Here is a 16,480-nt window from a genome sequence, read left to right as displayed (position 1 = left end):
GGAGATTCAACTATAAAAATGGAAGTAACAATCCAGGATATCTAGGATGGGACTCTAAAAAGTGAAGCAAAAGAGCTTGGAAAGAGAAATGTGACAGATAGTTAAGAATAGGTTCAGTCAATGGAAATGTAAAGCCCATGGTTTTGGGAATAAAACAAGTAATTAAGAGCATTGTTAAAGTTTAAAATATTCCATTATATTTCTTTTGTTTAAGTTACATTGCATGCCTACCTGTGAATTCAATAAATAATATGATTTTTTAATGTAAGAAGACATTTAAAACATTGATTCCCTTGTCTTCTGATTTATCTAAATTTTTATATAGAAATAAACTCATTGTGTTTAAATTTGCAAGTAAATCTAAGAGGGTAACAGTTTCTAATGCCATTTTATTGATGTTATTGAGTTTATGACCAAACATTCTACAATATGATATGATTGTGATGTTTTGCTGTAGGGCCCTCGAGGTGTACAAGGTCCTCCTGGTCCAACAGGAAAACCTGGAAAAAGGGTATGGCGGATTCTCATTGTGTGTTTTGAGGTCCATCTACAATGATCAGTTAGTTTGCTTTCTTCTGCTTTCCATTGGTAGGAAACCCTTTACCTTAATTCTGTTCTTGGCCTTGTCAGGGTCGTCCAGGTGCAGATGGAGGAAGAGGAATGCCCGGAGAGCCCGGATCAAAGGTCAGGAGCTAGATACTTGTATATTCAGCTCTCATGTGTCATTTCATCCTGGAATTTTGAATTTTAAAATAAAATTTTGGGGTATGGAATGATATTGGCATTCAAATTACAATGCAGATCTAATTAGAAATGTGATGATTGTAATGATTATGATTTTACAGGGAGATCGAGGGTTTGATGGACTTCCTGGTCTACCGGGTGACAAAGGTCACAGGGTAAGTTACATCTGCTACTTTTTATTAAAGGACAATAGAAACATTATGCAATATTTTAGTATTGGTGCACTTTAATAAATCTGAAAAAGTTAATTCAAATACTTGTAAATCCATTCATTAATTTATTTCACCTAGTAGATATTTGAAGAAACGTAGATAAAATTATGTAGCATCAATTGTTTTTAGAGATACTAAGGCTCCTGCATGCAAACATAAATTGAGGCACCATCTAATTTTTGATAATTGCCTCAGTTTTCTGCTTTCATTTTGTCTGTGGAAATATAATCATAAGAGGACATCCATAGGCTGTCTTTCATTAACACAATAATTTACTGGCAATATAATATTTTTTAATGATATTAGCTTTCATTCCAAGCAAGAGCTCATAATTTGCTAATGCTGAAAAACCTACCATACTAAATAGAAATCCAATTGAAATTTTAGTGGGGAAATTAAATGAACAGGCAGATTCTCAAAAAAAAAAAAAAAAAAAAAGATAAACTTTGAATATATCCATCATTCTTCACCAGAATGAAGAAAATAGAGAATAAAGATAGATAATCTTTAGGCAAACTGGAGAAGGAGCTGTGGAAAAGAAAGTAAAAGAAATGAGAACCTTCCTGATGTCTAATACAGTATCTAGTATGTGTCTAATATATGTGATGATAAATATATGATTGTGTTTTTTTAATAAGAAAAGGCAAAAATCCTTTAGTATTCTGGAACTGTTCTGATTTTAAAAAACAAAATATTTAGAGGTAGAAAATATTTAGCTAACAGCACCAAAGTGTATCCATGCTTGAGACCATAGCCAAATAATTTTTAACTTCATCTTATAATAATTAAATGTCTGAACATTATTTTGGGTAATTATTTTACATAAAATTTTTGTATTGAATTTTGAGAAAACATTTCTTTCTAACATACTGACATGGAAAACTAGATAGAGTTGAAAAATTATGATTTATCTCTGAAGTGCTAGATGATAAAGCCCAAGTTGTCCTTGTAAAATGCCCATTTGTATTTGATTAAGCTGTTTCCCTGAAAGGCTTGTAAACATTTTGCTTGTTTCATTTCTAATTATGTTATTCTTTATCCATTAGGGTGAAAGAGGCCCTCAAGGTCCTCCTGGTTCTCCTGGAGATGATGGAATGAGGGTATATTAACAGTTCATTTCCTTAAGATGATTATAGAATTAAATCATAGGAGGACAAAATCATGTTGAAATGATGAAATGTCTGATCACCCTGCCCTCTATTCATCAATGACAGGGAGAAGATGGAGAAATAGGGCCAAGGGGTCTTCCAGGTGAAGCGGTAAGCAGTGTTTTCTTTCTTTTCAAATAATAGTGTTCGTACTTTGATGAGCAGTGACTGATGTCACACATGTAAAGGCAATGATAAACCCAATAGATAGTGCAGTCTTTTCTAAGCTTACGCAGTCATTGTCCAGCTAGGAGAATAAGAAAAGGATATATAGGGATCTTCTTTTGTTATAAAGAATATCCAAGACATTTGAGAGAAAAAAAATGTGGAAAATAACATATTACCTGTCAAAAATTTGCCCATTTTTTCCTCCGTGTGCTTTCTTTTTCCTCATTTGAATGCTATCAGGAGATCCAGATTCTATTTATGTACTTAGTATTAGTTACTTATTATCAGGAGAATCAACAGAAGGAGGGGCATGGTATATAACATATATAAAGATTTTATCATTTTTCCATCAAATACTAATTATCAGTAAATTAAACTGGGTAGGTTTACTCAAATGAAGCTCACAAGAAGACTAGAATAGAAAAAGCCCTCCTAAACTCCCAGTCTTAATTTGCTCTAGGTTGGAGGCTGTCAAGTCAGTTGTGGTCAAGGAAGTGGAAAGGGAGAGAGAAGAGCAGAAATTGAGTTTGAATAGTAATACATGCAGAAATCTTTTGGCAAAGCTTGGTGACAGATGCATGTATTCCCAGCACTCTGGGAGACTAAGGCAGGACAATTGAAAGTTCAAGCCTAGCCAGGGCAACTGAGAGACACAGGGAAACCTTTTCTCAAACATAAATAAACAAACAAACAAACAAACAAATAAATAAATAAAAATAATAAATAAAAAAGGGCTGGGAATATAGTTCAGTGCAAAGCTCCTTAGTTCAATCCCTGTATCCTTCTTTTCCCTAAAAAGTTTCTGTTAAAAGTAGTTTCTTTTCATTTGCTTTAATTATTGGTAATGTTTGAAATTCATAATGATTACTTTCTTTGTGAGGACTTGGTACATGTACATAACACACTTACTTTTTCATCCCCTTCCTTTTCCTTTCCTTTCTTTCTCTCTTCCTTTTGTCTCTTCCATTCCCTTTTGTAAAAGAGTTATCTCCCTATTTCCCATTATTATTTATTGTGCTCTTTATATTTTGCATTTCTTATATAAGAGAAACCATATGATAGACTGTCTGTCTGATTTATTTCACTTAACATTATGATCTCGAGGTGAGTCCATTTTTCTACAAATGACTCAAGTTTGTCATTCTGTATGGTAGAGTTGTACTCCATTGTGTATAAATTTCACATTTTCTTTATCCCCTCCTCTGTTGATGGACATATAGACCACTTCCAAGATTTAGCTCTTATTTATGCAGCTATAAACATGGGTGTGTGGGTGTATCACTGTAATATGATGTGATTAACTCTCCAGGAAATTACCTAGAAGAGGAATACCTGGGTTAATTGGAATCTCTAGTTGAGTTTTTTTGAGGAATATCCATGTTTATTTCCATAACGGAAATGTTAACATTTGTACCAACAATGTAGAAGGGTTCCTTTTTCCCTTGAAGCTTTGTCAGCATTTATGTTGTTTGACTTCTTCATGATTCATTCTTTCTGGGACAACATGGAATTTCAATGTTCCTTTAATTTGAGTTTCTCTATTGGCCAGAGATGTTGAACATTTTCTCATGTACTTATTGGCTTTTTGTACTTCTTCTAAGAAGTCTTTATTCATTTCAGTTACCCATATTTTGCCTGAATCTTTATTGGGGGGATCTAATTTTTTTGAGTTCTTTGTATATGTTAGATATTAGTCTTCTGTCCAAGAAATAGCTAGCAGACATAACTCAATGGAACATGAAGGATGCAGAAACAACTCCAAGTGCATTCAGCTATCTGATCTTTAACAGAAGGGACCAAAAAAAATGCTGGGGAAAAGGTAGCCACTTTACCAAATAATGCCTGGAAAACTGGCTGACCATGTGCAAAAAATTAAATCTAGACCCGTATTTCTCATCGTGTGCTAAACTAAAATCAAAATGGATAAAAATCTAAATATTGAAACCACACTTACCTGTGGGAAGAGAAACTAGATAATTCTTATATTGCAGCTGTAGGCAAGGACTTTCCTTTTCCCTCAATTGTACAAGAAATAGTACTAAGAATCATCAAATTAAAAAGTTTCTGCACAGCAAAGGAAACATACAACAGAGTGAAGAGACAACCAATAGAAGTGGGGAAAAAATTGCCAGCTATTCCTCAGACAGAGGACTAATGTCTAAAAACAGTTTCCATAATCTTCATGTATAGTTATCTAGCTGCTTGTTTCTTTCTCTTAATAGTCTTCCAAATAAAATATAAATGAGAATGAGGGCTCTTCTGTTTGTACAGTCTATCTGATTGCATAGTAAGATTCAGTGTTGCCATTCAAATCCAACAAAAAGTGCCTTATTAAAAATATTAAACTATTTTCTCTCTTTAAAAATTCCCGAGTGATTCATATGGAAATTTATAGAATCAAAGTTACGTAGTTTCTCTATGAAAGACTTTTATCTATTCAGGGTTTCAGATTAGTATAACACTAGATATTTAAGTTCCATACAAATGATATTTAAATATCACTTTTAGCGTATGAAGAGAAGATGTGCAAATATTTTGCCCTAAGTAATATATTCAGATTTTTTCAAAGGAAGAAGCAAGTTTTGAAGGCATTTCTTATGACAACATGCATTTGCTTTGTTTCCCTCTTAGGGCCCACGAGGATTGCTGGGACCACGAGGAACTCCTGGACCTCCCGGACAGCCTGTATGTATTGCTGGGAGCATTCTGGATTTTCTAGGGAAAGCTTGTTGCCAAACTTTTAAAAACTGACAAGCCATTAAAAAAATCCTTTTAGTAGAGAGCCAAGCACTGAACATTTTGTTATGTTTAATTCGAAGGATGCTGCCTATCAGTTTAACTGATCATGCCCTTCCTGGTATTTTCCTTTTCTTCCTTTTATTTTATTTGTCTTGTGGGTTTTATGATGAAACCTATCACCATGTGAAAAGATGCTAGATTATCTCCAATCAGGACATAGATAGGATAGTATAGGCATGCCTCATTTTCATTAACTCTAAATCCCCATTTTAATTTAACCTTAAAAAGATTTTCAGTCATGTTGGGCAAGTATATGTCATGTTATTAGAGTAGGATTTTTGATTTTTTTTTTTTAGTGTTTAAAATTTTAAACAAACATAACATTTTTTTCTCCATGTAAGGGCATCGCAGGTGTAGATGGCCCCCCTGGACCGAAAGGGAATATGGTATGTAGCAAACATTCTAAATTCATTTCTGTAGTCTGAACACTAACATTTGTGCAGTTAAACTTAAAATGAACATTTATATGACAGTTTGCTAAATACAGTAGCAACTGCTAGCATTAATATTTCTAGACTCTCTTGATAGGAAACTAAAGTTGGGGCTATTTTTCAGATGAGAAGAGAAAAACTATGTTGTACAAATAGCTATATTAAGGGCTTTCTATTTTCTGATGCAGGGTCCCCAAGGGGAGCCTGGACCTCCAGGTCAGCAAGGAAATCCAGGACCTCAAGTAAGTCTAAGCAGTTACAGCTCCTTTGAGGTAATGGGTAAAATAGTATTATTTTTTTTCTGCACAAAAATCAACAGTCTCAAAATTTTTTAAGTAGGGCTAAATATGTTGAAAATGTTAATGTTGAAATATTTTTCTTCTTATCTTTAATTTGAGCAAACTTGCAGAGGCTCCATTTCCATGAAAAAAATCAGTCATTCAGCATTCAGAAAATGCAGAATGAATCCCAACACCTGCAGGAGGGTACTGAATAGGATCGCAGTACAGTCTGCCTGCAAATAAAGTAGTTTGTGTAAAACTCCTCATAGAATTCCAAAAGTTTCCAGATAATGGAAGGATTCTATATACTTTTACATAGATGTCCAAAGCTCATTCTATGTGCAATCAAGGCTTCATAATTTACTTTTCAGAAAGTGTATTCTTGTGATTCATAACATGAAATAAATTCTTTTAAAATAGGGTCTTCCTGGTCCACAAGGTCCAATTGGTCCTCCTGGTGAAAAAGTAAGTTACTCTGTTATTGTAATAATCTCTGGTAAACAGGTATGAGGTTAACAATATGAGGGAGGTATAAGGGCTGTCTTCTGCTTTTGATACATACTTGGATAGCACAGAACATAAGAAATTATTCTGAATTTAAACTTCGACAATACAGTGTGAATAGAATTTATTAATATATATTTAAAATATGAATGATAAAATTTTTGCATAGTTACCATTTAGACAGCTTCCAAATATGACATTCTAAGCTATATTAATTTCAGAAACCTACTGATATGAGTGACTATTTTCTCTTTATTTTGGCTCTCCTTTCTTTCTTATTACTTAAAAAATATGACTGTGGCAAAGGATTTATAGCATGATCTGACTAAGGGTTAATTGTGAACCAGTTTTCATATATAAATTTTCATTTATTCATATATATATCATACAATGACTCAATGTCTGGATCAAAACAAAAATAAATCTTTAATTAGAGAGATATCTTTTTTTTTAATCTCTGCCAGGTTCCCTGAGAGTAGTATTTCCTGCTCACTGTAGTTACTGTGCAATTGTTGGCTGGCTCTTTGTAAAATCTTTTTCTTCTTTTTGTGGATTTCTATGAACATTTCAACTTAAAAAATAAAACACCATTATTGAAGTATGATCTCAATACCTCCAAAGTTCCATGTTTTAAGTGTACATGTAAATTCAGAGTAGTGCCACAACCTAACTTTTAGATAACTTATATCACTCTGGAAAGAATCCTGTGTCACTTACAGTCCCTGATTCCAACCCCAGACCTAGACAAGAACTACTTTGCTTTCTGTCAGTGTAGATTTGCTTTTTCTGAATATTTCATATAAATAAAATGCACAAATAAATTTAATATGTGGCTTGAATCACATGACAGAATGCAATACAGGACCTTTATGTCTAGCTTCTTTTATTTGTTATAATGCTTTTGAAATTTATCCATGTTACAGCATATATTGGTACTTTGATCCTTTTTTTTTCTTTGATCCTTTTTTATTGCCAGATAGTATTACATTCTAAGTTCTGTTTATCTAGCAGTTGATGGTCATATGGGTAGTTTACATACAATTTTATCTTTTATCCATAAATTAATGCGGGTGAAAATATTTACATGCCAATCTTTGCACAGATTTGTTTTCATTTGATTTTGCTAAATACTTAAAAGTGCTCATTCTTATACAAAGCATGTTTGAGATTTTAAGAGACTCCCAAACTGTTTTCCAAAGTGGTTTTATTATGTTTTCCTTTTCAACCAACAATATGTGAGTATATTAGATTCTCCACAGCCTAATAAATACTTGATATTATCTTTCTATATTATGCCCACATGGTGTGAAATAGTATATCATTGTGGCTTTAACTGCATCTCTCTAACCTTTAGTGATGTTTAGTACCTTTTCTTATGATCACTGGCCATTTTTATAACATTTTGTTAAAATGCCTCTTTAAATTCCCAGATAATGTTCTAATTAGATTATTTATCTAATTACTGAGTTGTGAGAGTTAACATGTCTCATTTAAATGATCATTGAAATATTTTATTTTCTAGGATGTTTTCTGTACTGTCTCAGTATAGAATCATTCTTAGAAAATGTCCTATGAATTCAAGGTTCTGAAAGTGATTTTAAATCTGGAAATTATATTCTGGCCTACTGTTATATTTTATATTATCTTATAATCATACTGTATTTATTATAAATTGCACTTGAATCATGTACCTACTAAATACTGTATTCTACTATGATTTTTGTCATATTCACACTGGATTGTTAAAAGGCATATGCTTTTAGGGAAACTTGACATATCCATAATTTCCTTATTGAGCTAAAGATAACATAAAATTTGGTTCATACTACTTTTGGTAGTAAGAAGAGAATTGTCTTAAGTACATACTTCTTTGTTCTCTCATCTGAACATGTTCAATTTGTAAATTGAGAGATAATCTTTTCCATCAAAAAGAGACAAGAACTCAAGAATATGAAGGATATATATTTTACTTACATGGTATCTATCGTATATATTTTGTATTGTATTTACATCAAAAAGTAGACTCTTATTTTTAATTTTTTATAATATATTATGATCTGTTTACTCTGGATCAAGAGCTTTGTTTTCCACAACTTAGTGAATAGTAATTCTTAACTGTTACCCAGTGGAATCTAACATTTACATGTAATTTAATTAATGTAGTGTACCTTTAATTTTTAAGAATTTATATATATTTATATTAAGTTTGTGTAATCTATGTTTTTATTATGTCTGTGATAAAATATCTCATAAAGTTTAAGTTAGAGAATCAAAATTGGTAAGGCAAATATATTGTGTTTTTTTGACATTGTTAACAAATACATTGAATGCTTCATGTGATTTATGAGTTTAGCATTCATATCATTTATATAAAATAGTAGGACACAAAATAATATTCATTAGCAGGACTTGTTTGTGGATCTGATTCATTCAGATTGCAACTCTGTCGCATATTAACACATGATACTATTTCATGGAATTCATTGAGAAAAGTGGAAAATGCATATAAATTACTTAACATAGTGTACAGAAGCACTCCATAAGTTTTTACTATTTTATTAAAATCTAAGAAATATGATATTCATTCATGTTTACTGCTACACCACTAAAGAAATAGCAAGCTATTTAAAATGCAGGAGAAACATTCTGCTGTCATAGAATTCATATTTTAAAGAGATGAATTGATTTCAATTTGATTAAAAATTCATCTTATAGTACAAGAGTTCTAATATTTCTTGTTTACTTTCAAATATATACCAACATAAAATCCATGTATTATTGCTCACCAACCCATTGTCATAGAAATATTACATCTGCGGATGATAGTAATTAATGGGATACCTTTGTGTTTATGTTCTGAAGAAATGAGAATGACAGTAAAAGGTAATTTAAATGATTGGCAAAATGCTACCATTTAAATTAGCAATAATTATTACATAATGTTAAATTACTAGATTGAATATGAGCTTGTAGATTGGTGAAGAAGATTGAAAATTTTAAATCTTTTAAATGAGATTTAATTCATTTCAGTTATAAAGTCTAATTTTTCAATTCAAAGATTCATTTTAATTTTTGTGGCATGCTCATTTAACTGATATTTTCCTGTAAACCTCTGCAATATAAGTCAACATGAATACAATGATTATACTAAATACTCTCTAAGAATAGAAAAATGTACAACTGTGCTTTACATTTAGAGTTCCTGTTATATCTCTGCCCTTTCAATTGTTTTTAAGTCTTGGCTAAAAAATAGACCAATAGACAGCTGTACCTGGGGACTTGAGACAGTTAATATTCTCAGCAAAATTTCTGGTCTTCTTCCAAGAAAAGGATATAATTCTTGTGATGCTGATTCTTGGCATCCAAACTTAGCAATGGTCAAATTTAATGAAATTTGAATCCCTCTGTGGATATACACAGATTAGTGATCTGTTGAATAAAGTTACCTTTTTGTTGTTTTTTAGTTGCCTATTGGTTTATGTACTTTCAAACCGCAAAATAGATTGATGTTTCTTCATATCCTATGAATAACTATAAAAATAACATATTTTTCAAATATCTTAATAATTACTGGCATTTCTCATCATTACTATGGAATTATAGTCAGGTGTCAAGGTTTTAACTGTTCTGTGAAATGTATCATTGGTCAGTTTCAACTTAATGCCAACAGCACAGCAGGTACTTGTGCAAACCTAGATGCACTAGGTCAGTCACTTGATGTCGCCTGTTGTTGTAATCAAGAAGCATGGCAAATCGAAGATGTGTGAGGCTGCTGCCAGCACAGTACAGTATAGCATATTCTTTCTCTCTTTTTCTTTCCCTCTTCTCCCTCTTTCCATTCCTTTCCCTCTCCCTTTCCTCTTCTCCTCTTCCTGCTCCCCCTTTCTTTCCTCCTCCCCTTCCCCTCCCCATCCCCTTCTTCTCCAAATTCAGAGCGCTAAACTTAGGCCACACTCAGATCAGCAAATTGTTTTGTGGTAGATTTTTTTTTTTTTTGGTATATATAGAAAGAGTATACTTTAATGATAAAAAGTATAATATAGTGAACACATAAACCAGCAATATGGCCACTTTTATCATTATTAAGAATTATACTGTGTCTGTAACTATATCTACAATATTTTGATCCCTCTGACAGCATATTTGTTTAACATCACCACAAACATGAATAATGAGTTACATTATGACATTACAATGGTTTTGGTGTCACTAAGTGATAGGAAATTTTTAGCTGCTCTGACTAGTACAGTTCTCTAGGACTCATGACTGCATTTGAATTGACACATTTTAACATTGCTGATGAAAATATCTAATGTCCATCCCTTCAATACTATAAGCCAGTAGTTTTTTAATCTTTGTTTTCCTTTTTATTCTCTAAGATATTGTTTATTGGGGCATTGAAAAACTAATTTATTAAGTTATAAAGGATACATTTAGGACCACCAACAGGATAAAAACTAGCATATTTTTCATATCTGTTAAATGTATTTTTCATTCTTCTTTATATACCATTTCTTTCACATGAAATGTTAAAAAGTTATTTAAATGTTTATTACATGTATAGAAGCATTGCTTCATTCTAAAAATGTCAGTAGTGTATTTCTATGTACAAAGTCATTATTTTCACTTTTTAAAATAAAATATTTCCTACCTTATTTCATCAGGGACCACAAGGAAAACCAGGTCTTGCTGGGCTTCCTGGTGCTGATGGGCCTCCTGTAAGTAATAGTTACATAATAATTAAAATTTCTATATTATTTTTAAAAACAGATTTTACATGTGTTGTAGGAATATATGCAGTCAGTAATAAAATTAAATGGAAGAAACATTTAAACATTGATCTCTCTCAAACACCATTTCTCAACAGGTCACTTCTATATTGCAGTAGCTTTCTTGAGCTCACAATGGCCTCTAGATGAACTCATCCTGGCTTTGCCCACCAGAGCATCCCAGAATCCACTATTTTCTTACTTCCTTATGAGCCCTTAGCTCTGCTAAGAAAGATCCACTCATATTTTCCTTGGCAAACTTGAAGTTTTACATGATTTTTACTTTTCCCTGTGTCTCTCTGTTTTCAGAGCATTTATCCATCTTACTCTCTTTTTTCATTTCTAAGAGTCTCAGACAGTTTCACAACAATCATACATATTCTCAATTTCTCTGAAAATTCTTCAAGATTTAGAAATTTCCTCTTTCTCTAGGAATATAGCAATATTATTTTCCAGCACATAGTAACAAATACTATAAATCTATGTGTACTTTTATTATTCTAAAATTATTGTTATTTATGAATTTTTCAATTCAAACTACTCAGATTTATGAGAGCCAGGATATGAGATTTCTTATCTTGTCTCTACTAAATCTCAATAACTTTATTATTAATACTGTTAGTGTGTATGATCTTGCTGTTTTCGGATTTCTCATTTACATGTTTTTGTTACCTTTTCAAGATGCATGCATCCTACTTTGATTGATACAAAAACACAAATGAACATATATTTATTGAGAATGGGGCTAAATTATTAATAAACAATATGCATTGTTTTACATGATTTTCCTGAATTCTTTGAAGGATAACAAATATTTAAAGAAGAAACAAACCTTATTATGTTTCTTTCTAAATGCCACAGTTTCCAGTATTATTTAAAGGTATAAATGTTGAAGAAAAAGTATACAGTATTTGTTGAAAAATATATAAGATCTTAATAGATTTAAATTGAAGGAAATAATTTCCTAGTATTACAAGTTACCAATGATATTGAATTTTAACAGTATACATTTCTACTAAATACAGGGTCACCCTGGAAAAGAAGGCCAGTCTGGAGAAAAGGGTGCTCTGGTAGGTTGCATAGTATCTATTTAAATGTCCTGTCAGCTTATAAGTAAGAAAAATATACTCTAATTGGCTATCTTTATAATATAAATATATATATGTATTTCCTATGTTCACAATGAGATATGAATATTAGAAACTGCAAGAGAATATTTTATCTCTGTATGTTTTTACTTTCTGAAGAATTACTTTCTAATATTTTAATGTAAATTATGCTGCAAAAATTATTTTTGGTATAATAAACCAGCATGGGTTAGATAGACAACTTTTAATTTTATATTGTTAAACTTACAAAGTAGATTGTATTTTCTTTTTTCTTTTCTTTTTTTTTTTTTTTTTGGTACTGGGGATCGAACTTGGGACCTTGTGCTTATGAGGTAGGCTGCAGAACCACTGAGCTAAATAGCCAGCCCTGTATTTTCTGTTTTTTAATAAATATTCTCATAGTCAAGAGTACATCCATGTTCTGCATAAATAGTATGAATTGAATAAATGATCATAATTATAATAATGCAACTGTCAAAAATTACTGAAAATCATTAAAGTGTTTCTGTAACCCCTATTTTATCTCATTACTTCCTGGTAACTTTTAACTAAGAGAATATTTTATTTTTAATAACAATGATTAGAAAAATATCTAAATAAAATTTTTAAAAACTTTGTCCAATATACGTACTATATTGGATAACAGTAGCAAAGATAGAAACACTTGTGTTTTGAGTTGTTAAAATAGCATTAAAATTCTCAGCATTAGTGTAGAAATGTTATGTTTTATATGTTCTTTCTTTTACATGTACTAGAGAAGTGAAACCAACTGTGGAAAATGTATAATTTGGATCATAATCTTCATGATAGGAATGCTGCAAATGAATATAACTTTTTAATTTGAACTCAGTTCTGCTGGTTAACCTGTAAATATCTACTGTAGACACTAGGCCCAAAGAACTTTTTCAAGTTAAAAAGTTTGATATTAATTATCTGATTAGCCACATTATTTTACTAACTTAATAATTATATCCAGCTTAGCTATTGTATTTGCCTTCTGTTGCTAGCACAAATTACTTGGGCTGAGTAGTTCATAAAAATAGGTTTATTTAATTCATATTTTGAGACTTCAAGACTTAGGATTGAGGGACCTCTGGTGGTCAATTTGACCTCTGGTGTAGGCTCCTTTGATTGTGTGACTACATGTCAGTTGGCCTCTGTGGAGAGTGTGTACAACAGGGAGAAATCAAGAGATAAGACAGGACTGGACCTGGCTTTCTCATTTATAATAATCTGTGTTGACAGGAATTAACCAGGGTCCCTTAAGAAATACATGAATCCCTTCAGCAGGCAGAACTATGTTAACACCTGCCAGTGACCTTAGCCCCTCTCATGGGCATCCTCCTCTTAAATGTTCCAACATCACCACACTGGAGATCAACCTTCTACCACTCGAGCAGTTGCAAACCTCATGCAAACCATAAGAATTAACTCATTTTTACCATGAATATACATGAATTTAGAATCATTAGTGCTAATCACATTGTTAATCATATCTAACACTTAAAAATAAACTCTCCCCAAATCTTTACCAAATATTAATATTAAAAATTTTTGAAGTTGTTAAGCAAAATTATAGAATGTAAAAGAGTAATGTTTTCAATGTATTAATTGTTTAAATTGCAATCAATTTTTTGCAGGGTCCTCTTGGTCCACAGGGTCCTATTGGCTACCCTGGTCCCCGAGGAGTAAAGGTAAATGTTAAATTGTTTACATATTATTTCATTTCAATGTGAAATGTAATCAGTTAATACTTTTAATTTATTTCATAGGGAGCAGATGGTGTCAGGGGTCTCAAAGGATCAAAAGGTGAAAAGGTAAAATATAATTAATAGTTGATTTTAATTTCTATATATCTTGTATATAAATTTGAATTTCATCAGAATATATTTTATTGCTCAGATTATTGTGTAATTACTTACACACTAACCAATGTGAGTTTAATTTTGTACCCTATCTCCATGAAATGTTTTAAAAAGTAGTGTTTTGTATCCTAAGATGAGGGCTAAATTATAGAACAGAAGCAAATGCATGTCACAAACAGAGTTAGTACTGCATCCCTTTTCTCTTTATTCATCATGTGTTTAGCTTTGTACACAATCAGGTTACTACAGGGCTGGACAATATCTTTATATGCATATGTATTCCTTGTTCCTCTGCTAGAATTCCAAAAATTAATACAGAAAATGTGTATTCTTTTTTCCCCTACTAAAATTCCCAAAATTCTTAAAGTGAAATAAATGTAAAGTAGAACATAAGTTAGAAATATCATAAATCAACTAGGATAAAGAAAGCTGATATATCTGATGCTATTGAAAGCACAATTATTAATTAAAGAAATGAAAATAAAACTAGGCAGAGGTAGAAGAAAGTATCTCAAACTATATATGAATGTGGCATTTTTATAAATCATTTATAGATTAGCTGGCTTTGGCTGAATAGAAAGAAATTGAGATTGTTTTTACAGGTAAATGTTTAATATGAATGTAGAGTCCCAAATCTTTCAAAGATTACTTTGAAATTCAAAAGAAATTTCATTACACAAAATTGGTAATGGACTCTTACTATAAAATTACATAAAATTAAAAACAACACATAGGTTTATAGTATGACATATTGATGGAGTTAGTAACATAAACTGTGGTAACTTTATTTGTGGTATTAATATTTGTACTAATTTAAAAGATAATCATTTATTTTCATCATAATATTACTATCAATAAGCCTTTGAGTTAAGATGGAGTGCAATATTCTTAAACTAAACTTGGCAACTGTGTAATTACCTTTCTCTCTAGGGAGAGGGTAATAAACACAACCATTAATAAAAAATTAAGTGGTCATTTTCAACTCATAAGCCTCAGCTATCGATAGCCTCAGTTGCATCCTCTACAGAAAGAATTCTGCTCCTTTCAAGACACTTTACTAGTACTAGAATGTTCAAAATGCGCTTTTCTCCAGAGGAAAACTTCTGTTCCTGTCAGAATTCTTTGAATTAATTAACAAAACTGGTTTGGATTACATTTTCAGTATGTTTTATGTCCTTAATTGCCTAGTATTTGGTATTTTCTGGACCTTCACATACTTGCCAAATTCCCACTGAGGTATAGATAATTTCCAAATGTTCATTTAGTAAATGATCATTCAGCATCATGGTTTAAAGGTCAAAAAATCATTAAGCTCATAAGACTTAATGGTTAATTAGGCATGATTCTTGGCTTCTATCATTTTGTGGAAGCAGTCACTTGTGATCTGCTAAGTGCAAAAAGGCATATTGTTGAAATATTAACTGGGTAATTGGGGCACAGAATGGAGGGAGTTTGAGGTCAGGGAAATGTTTGTAGAAATATCAGGAGCTGAGTTGTGAAAGAAGGCTAAAGTATCATTGGATGGGCAGAGAAGGAAAGATTTTGCAGGTGTGTTGTGAATGGAAATGCAAGTCAGTTTTTCTAGAACTCAATCCAAGGTCTTGGGGATGGAAGTGAGACTCATGACAAAGAGCTGAGGAAATAAACAAGGGCTAAATCATGGGGTGGAGAAGAAGTAGCTTATATTAAGTTGCACTCATTACCAATTTAGAAACACTGAAGAATTTTATAGTAAAACTAAATATGATCAGTTTTCAGTTTTAGAGAAGTCATTTGGGCAGTAGGATGTGGAGGTATGTGTTTGTCCTTCTTAGCTTTGTTTCCATACCCAGACTAATATGTTCTTTCCTCATATTTTGAAAATTATATCCCTTTCCTACTAGCAACTAAAATGCTAAGTCTTTCACTGAGTTCTTGCCTTACCACGCCACACCATCATCACTGTCATCATTTTGTCTTTCTTCTCTGAACACACATTCTACTTCATTTGTACCAAAATTTACTGTACATATTCTACCTTCAGTTTATTAGTGAGACACAAACCAAAATAATGTGCAGAACTTTGAATGCAGTAATATTTCAGTTAGTGTATTTGAATACATGAATGATTATCCACTTGAAATTTAATTTTTTATTAGAATTAGGTAATAAGGTTGTTCACAAAGCTTTCTAATTTCAGTAGGAATGGTAGGAACAATTTCCACAGACATATCTATTTTCTTTGCTAAAAGATGCCTGTTTTCCAGTATCACAGCTCTGTGCCTATAGTGCTACAATATGCGAAAAATGCAAAAAATATTGTTAGTTTATTATTCTTCATCTGAAAAGAGGTTATAACACAGTGATCAAGTTGAGCTAGAAGGTATTTGTCTAAGCCAATGATGTAAAATATACAATATAATTTTTTTAGGTGTAAATTAGTAACTTAAGGTTAAAAACTTTTCATTTCA

General features: G+C 31.7%; 1 protein-coding gene across 7 annotated transcripts in view; it reads left to right on the top strand.

Moving 5' to 3' along the window:
• Positions 1 to 16,480, top strand: part of Col11a1 (collagen type XI alpha 1 chain) — a 702,155-nt gene that overhangs the window by 593,584 nt on the left and 92,091 nt on the right. For all 7 annotated transcript variants that reach the window (XM_021247828.2, XM_004869152.4, XM_021247827.2 and 4 more), the window contains 13 exons: positions 458 to 511; positions 631 to 684; positions 846 to 899; positions 2,003 to 2,056; positions 2,171 to 2,215; positions 4,904 to 4,957; positions 5,413 to 5,457; positions 5,691 to 5,744; positions 6,204 to 6,248; positions 10,952 to 11,005; positions 12,082 to 12,126; positions 13,806 to 13,859; positions 13,938 to 13,982. In XM_021247828.2, the coding sequence (XP_021103487.1) occupies positions 458 to 511; positions 631 to 684; positions 846 to 899; positions 2,003 to 2,056; positions 2,171 to 2,215; positions 4,904 to 4,957; positions 5,413 to 5,457; positions 5,691 to 5,744; positions 6,204 to 6,248; positions 10,952 to 11,005; positions 12,082 to 12,126; positions 13,806 to 13,859; positions 13,938 to 13,982 (657 nt within the window). The remainder of the gene's footprint in view (positions 1 to 457; positions 512 to 630; positions 685 to 845; positions 900 to 2,002; positions 2,057 to 2,170; positions 2,216 to 4,903; positions 4,958 to 5,412; positions 5,458 to 5,690; positions 5,745 to 6,203; positions 6,249 to 10,951; positions 11,006 to 12,081; positions 12,127 to 13,805; positions 13,860 to 13,937; positions 13,983 to 16,480) is intronic.

The sequence above is a fragment of the Heterocephalus glaber genome, unplaced genomic scaffold (assembly GCF_053883595.1).
Source record: "Heterocephalus glaber isolate CG9 unplaced genomic scaffold, H.glaber_assembly_v1.0 deba00001442, whole genome shotgun sequence".
Taxonomy (NCBI): domain Eukaryota; kingdom Metazoa; phylum Chordata; class Mammalia; order Rodentia; family Bathyergidae; genus Heterocephalus; species Heterocephalus glaber.
This window is presented reverse-complemented; position numbering and strand designations above follow the sequence as displayed.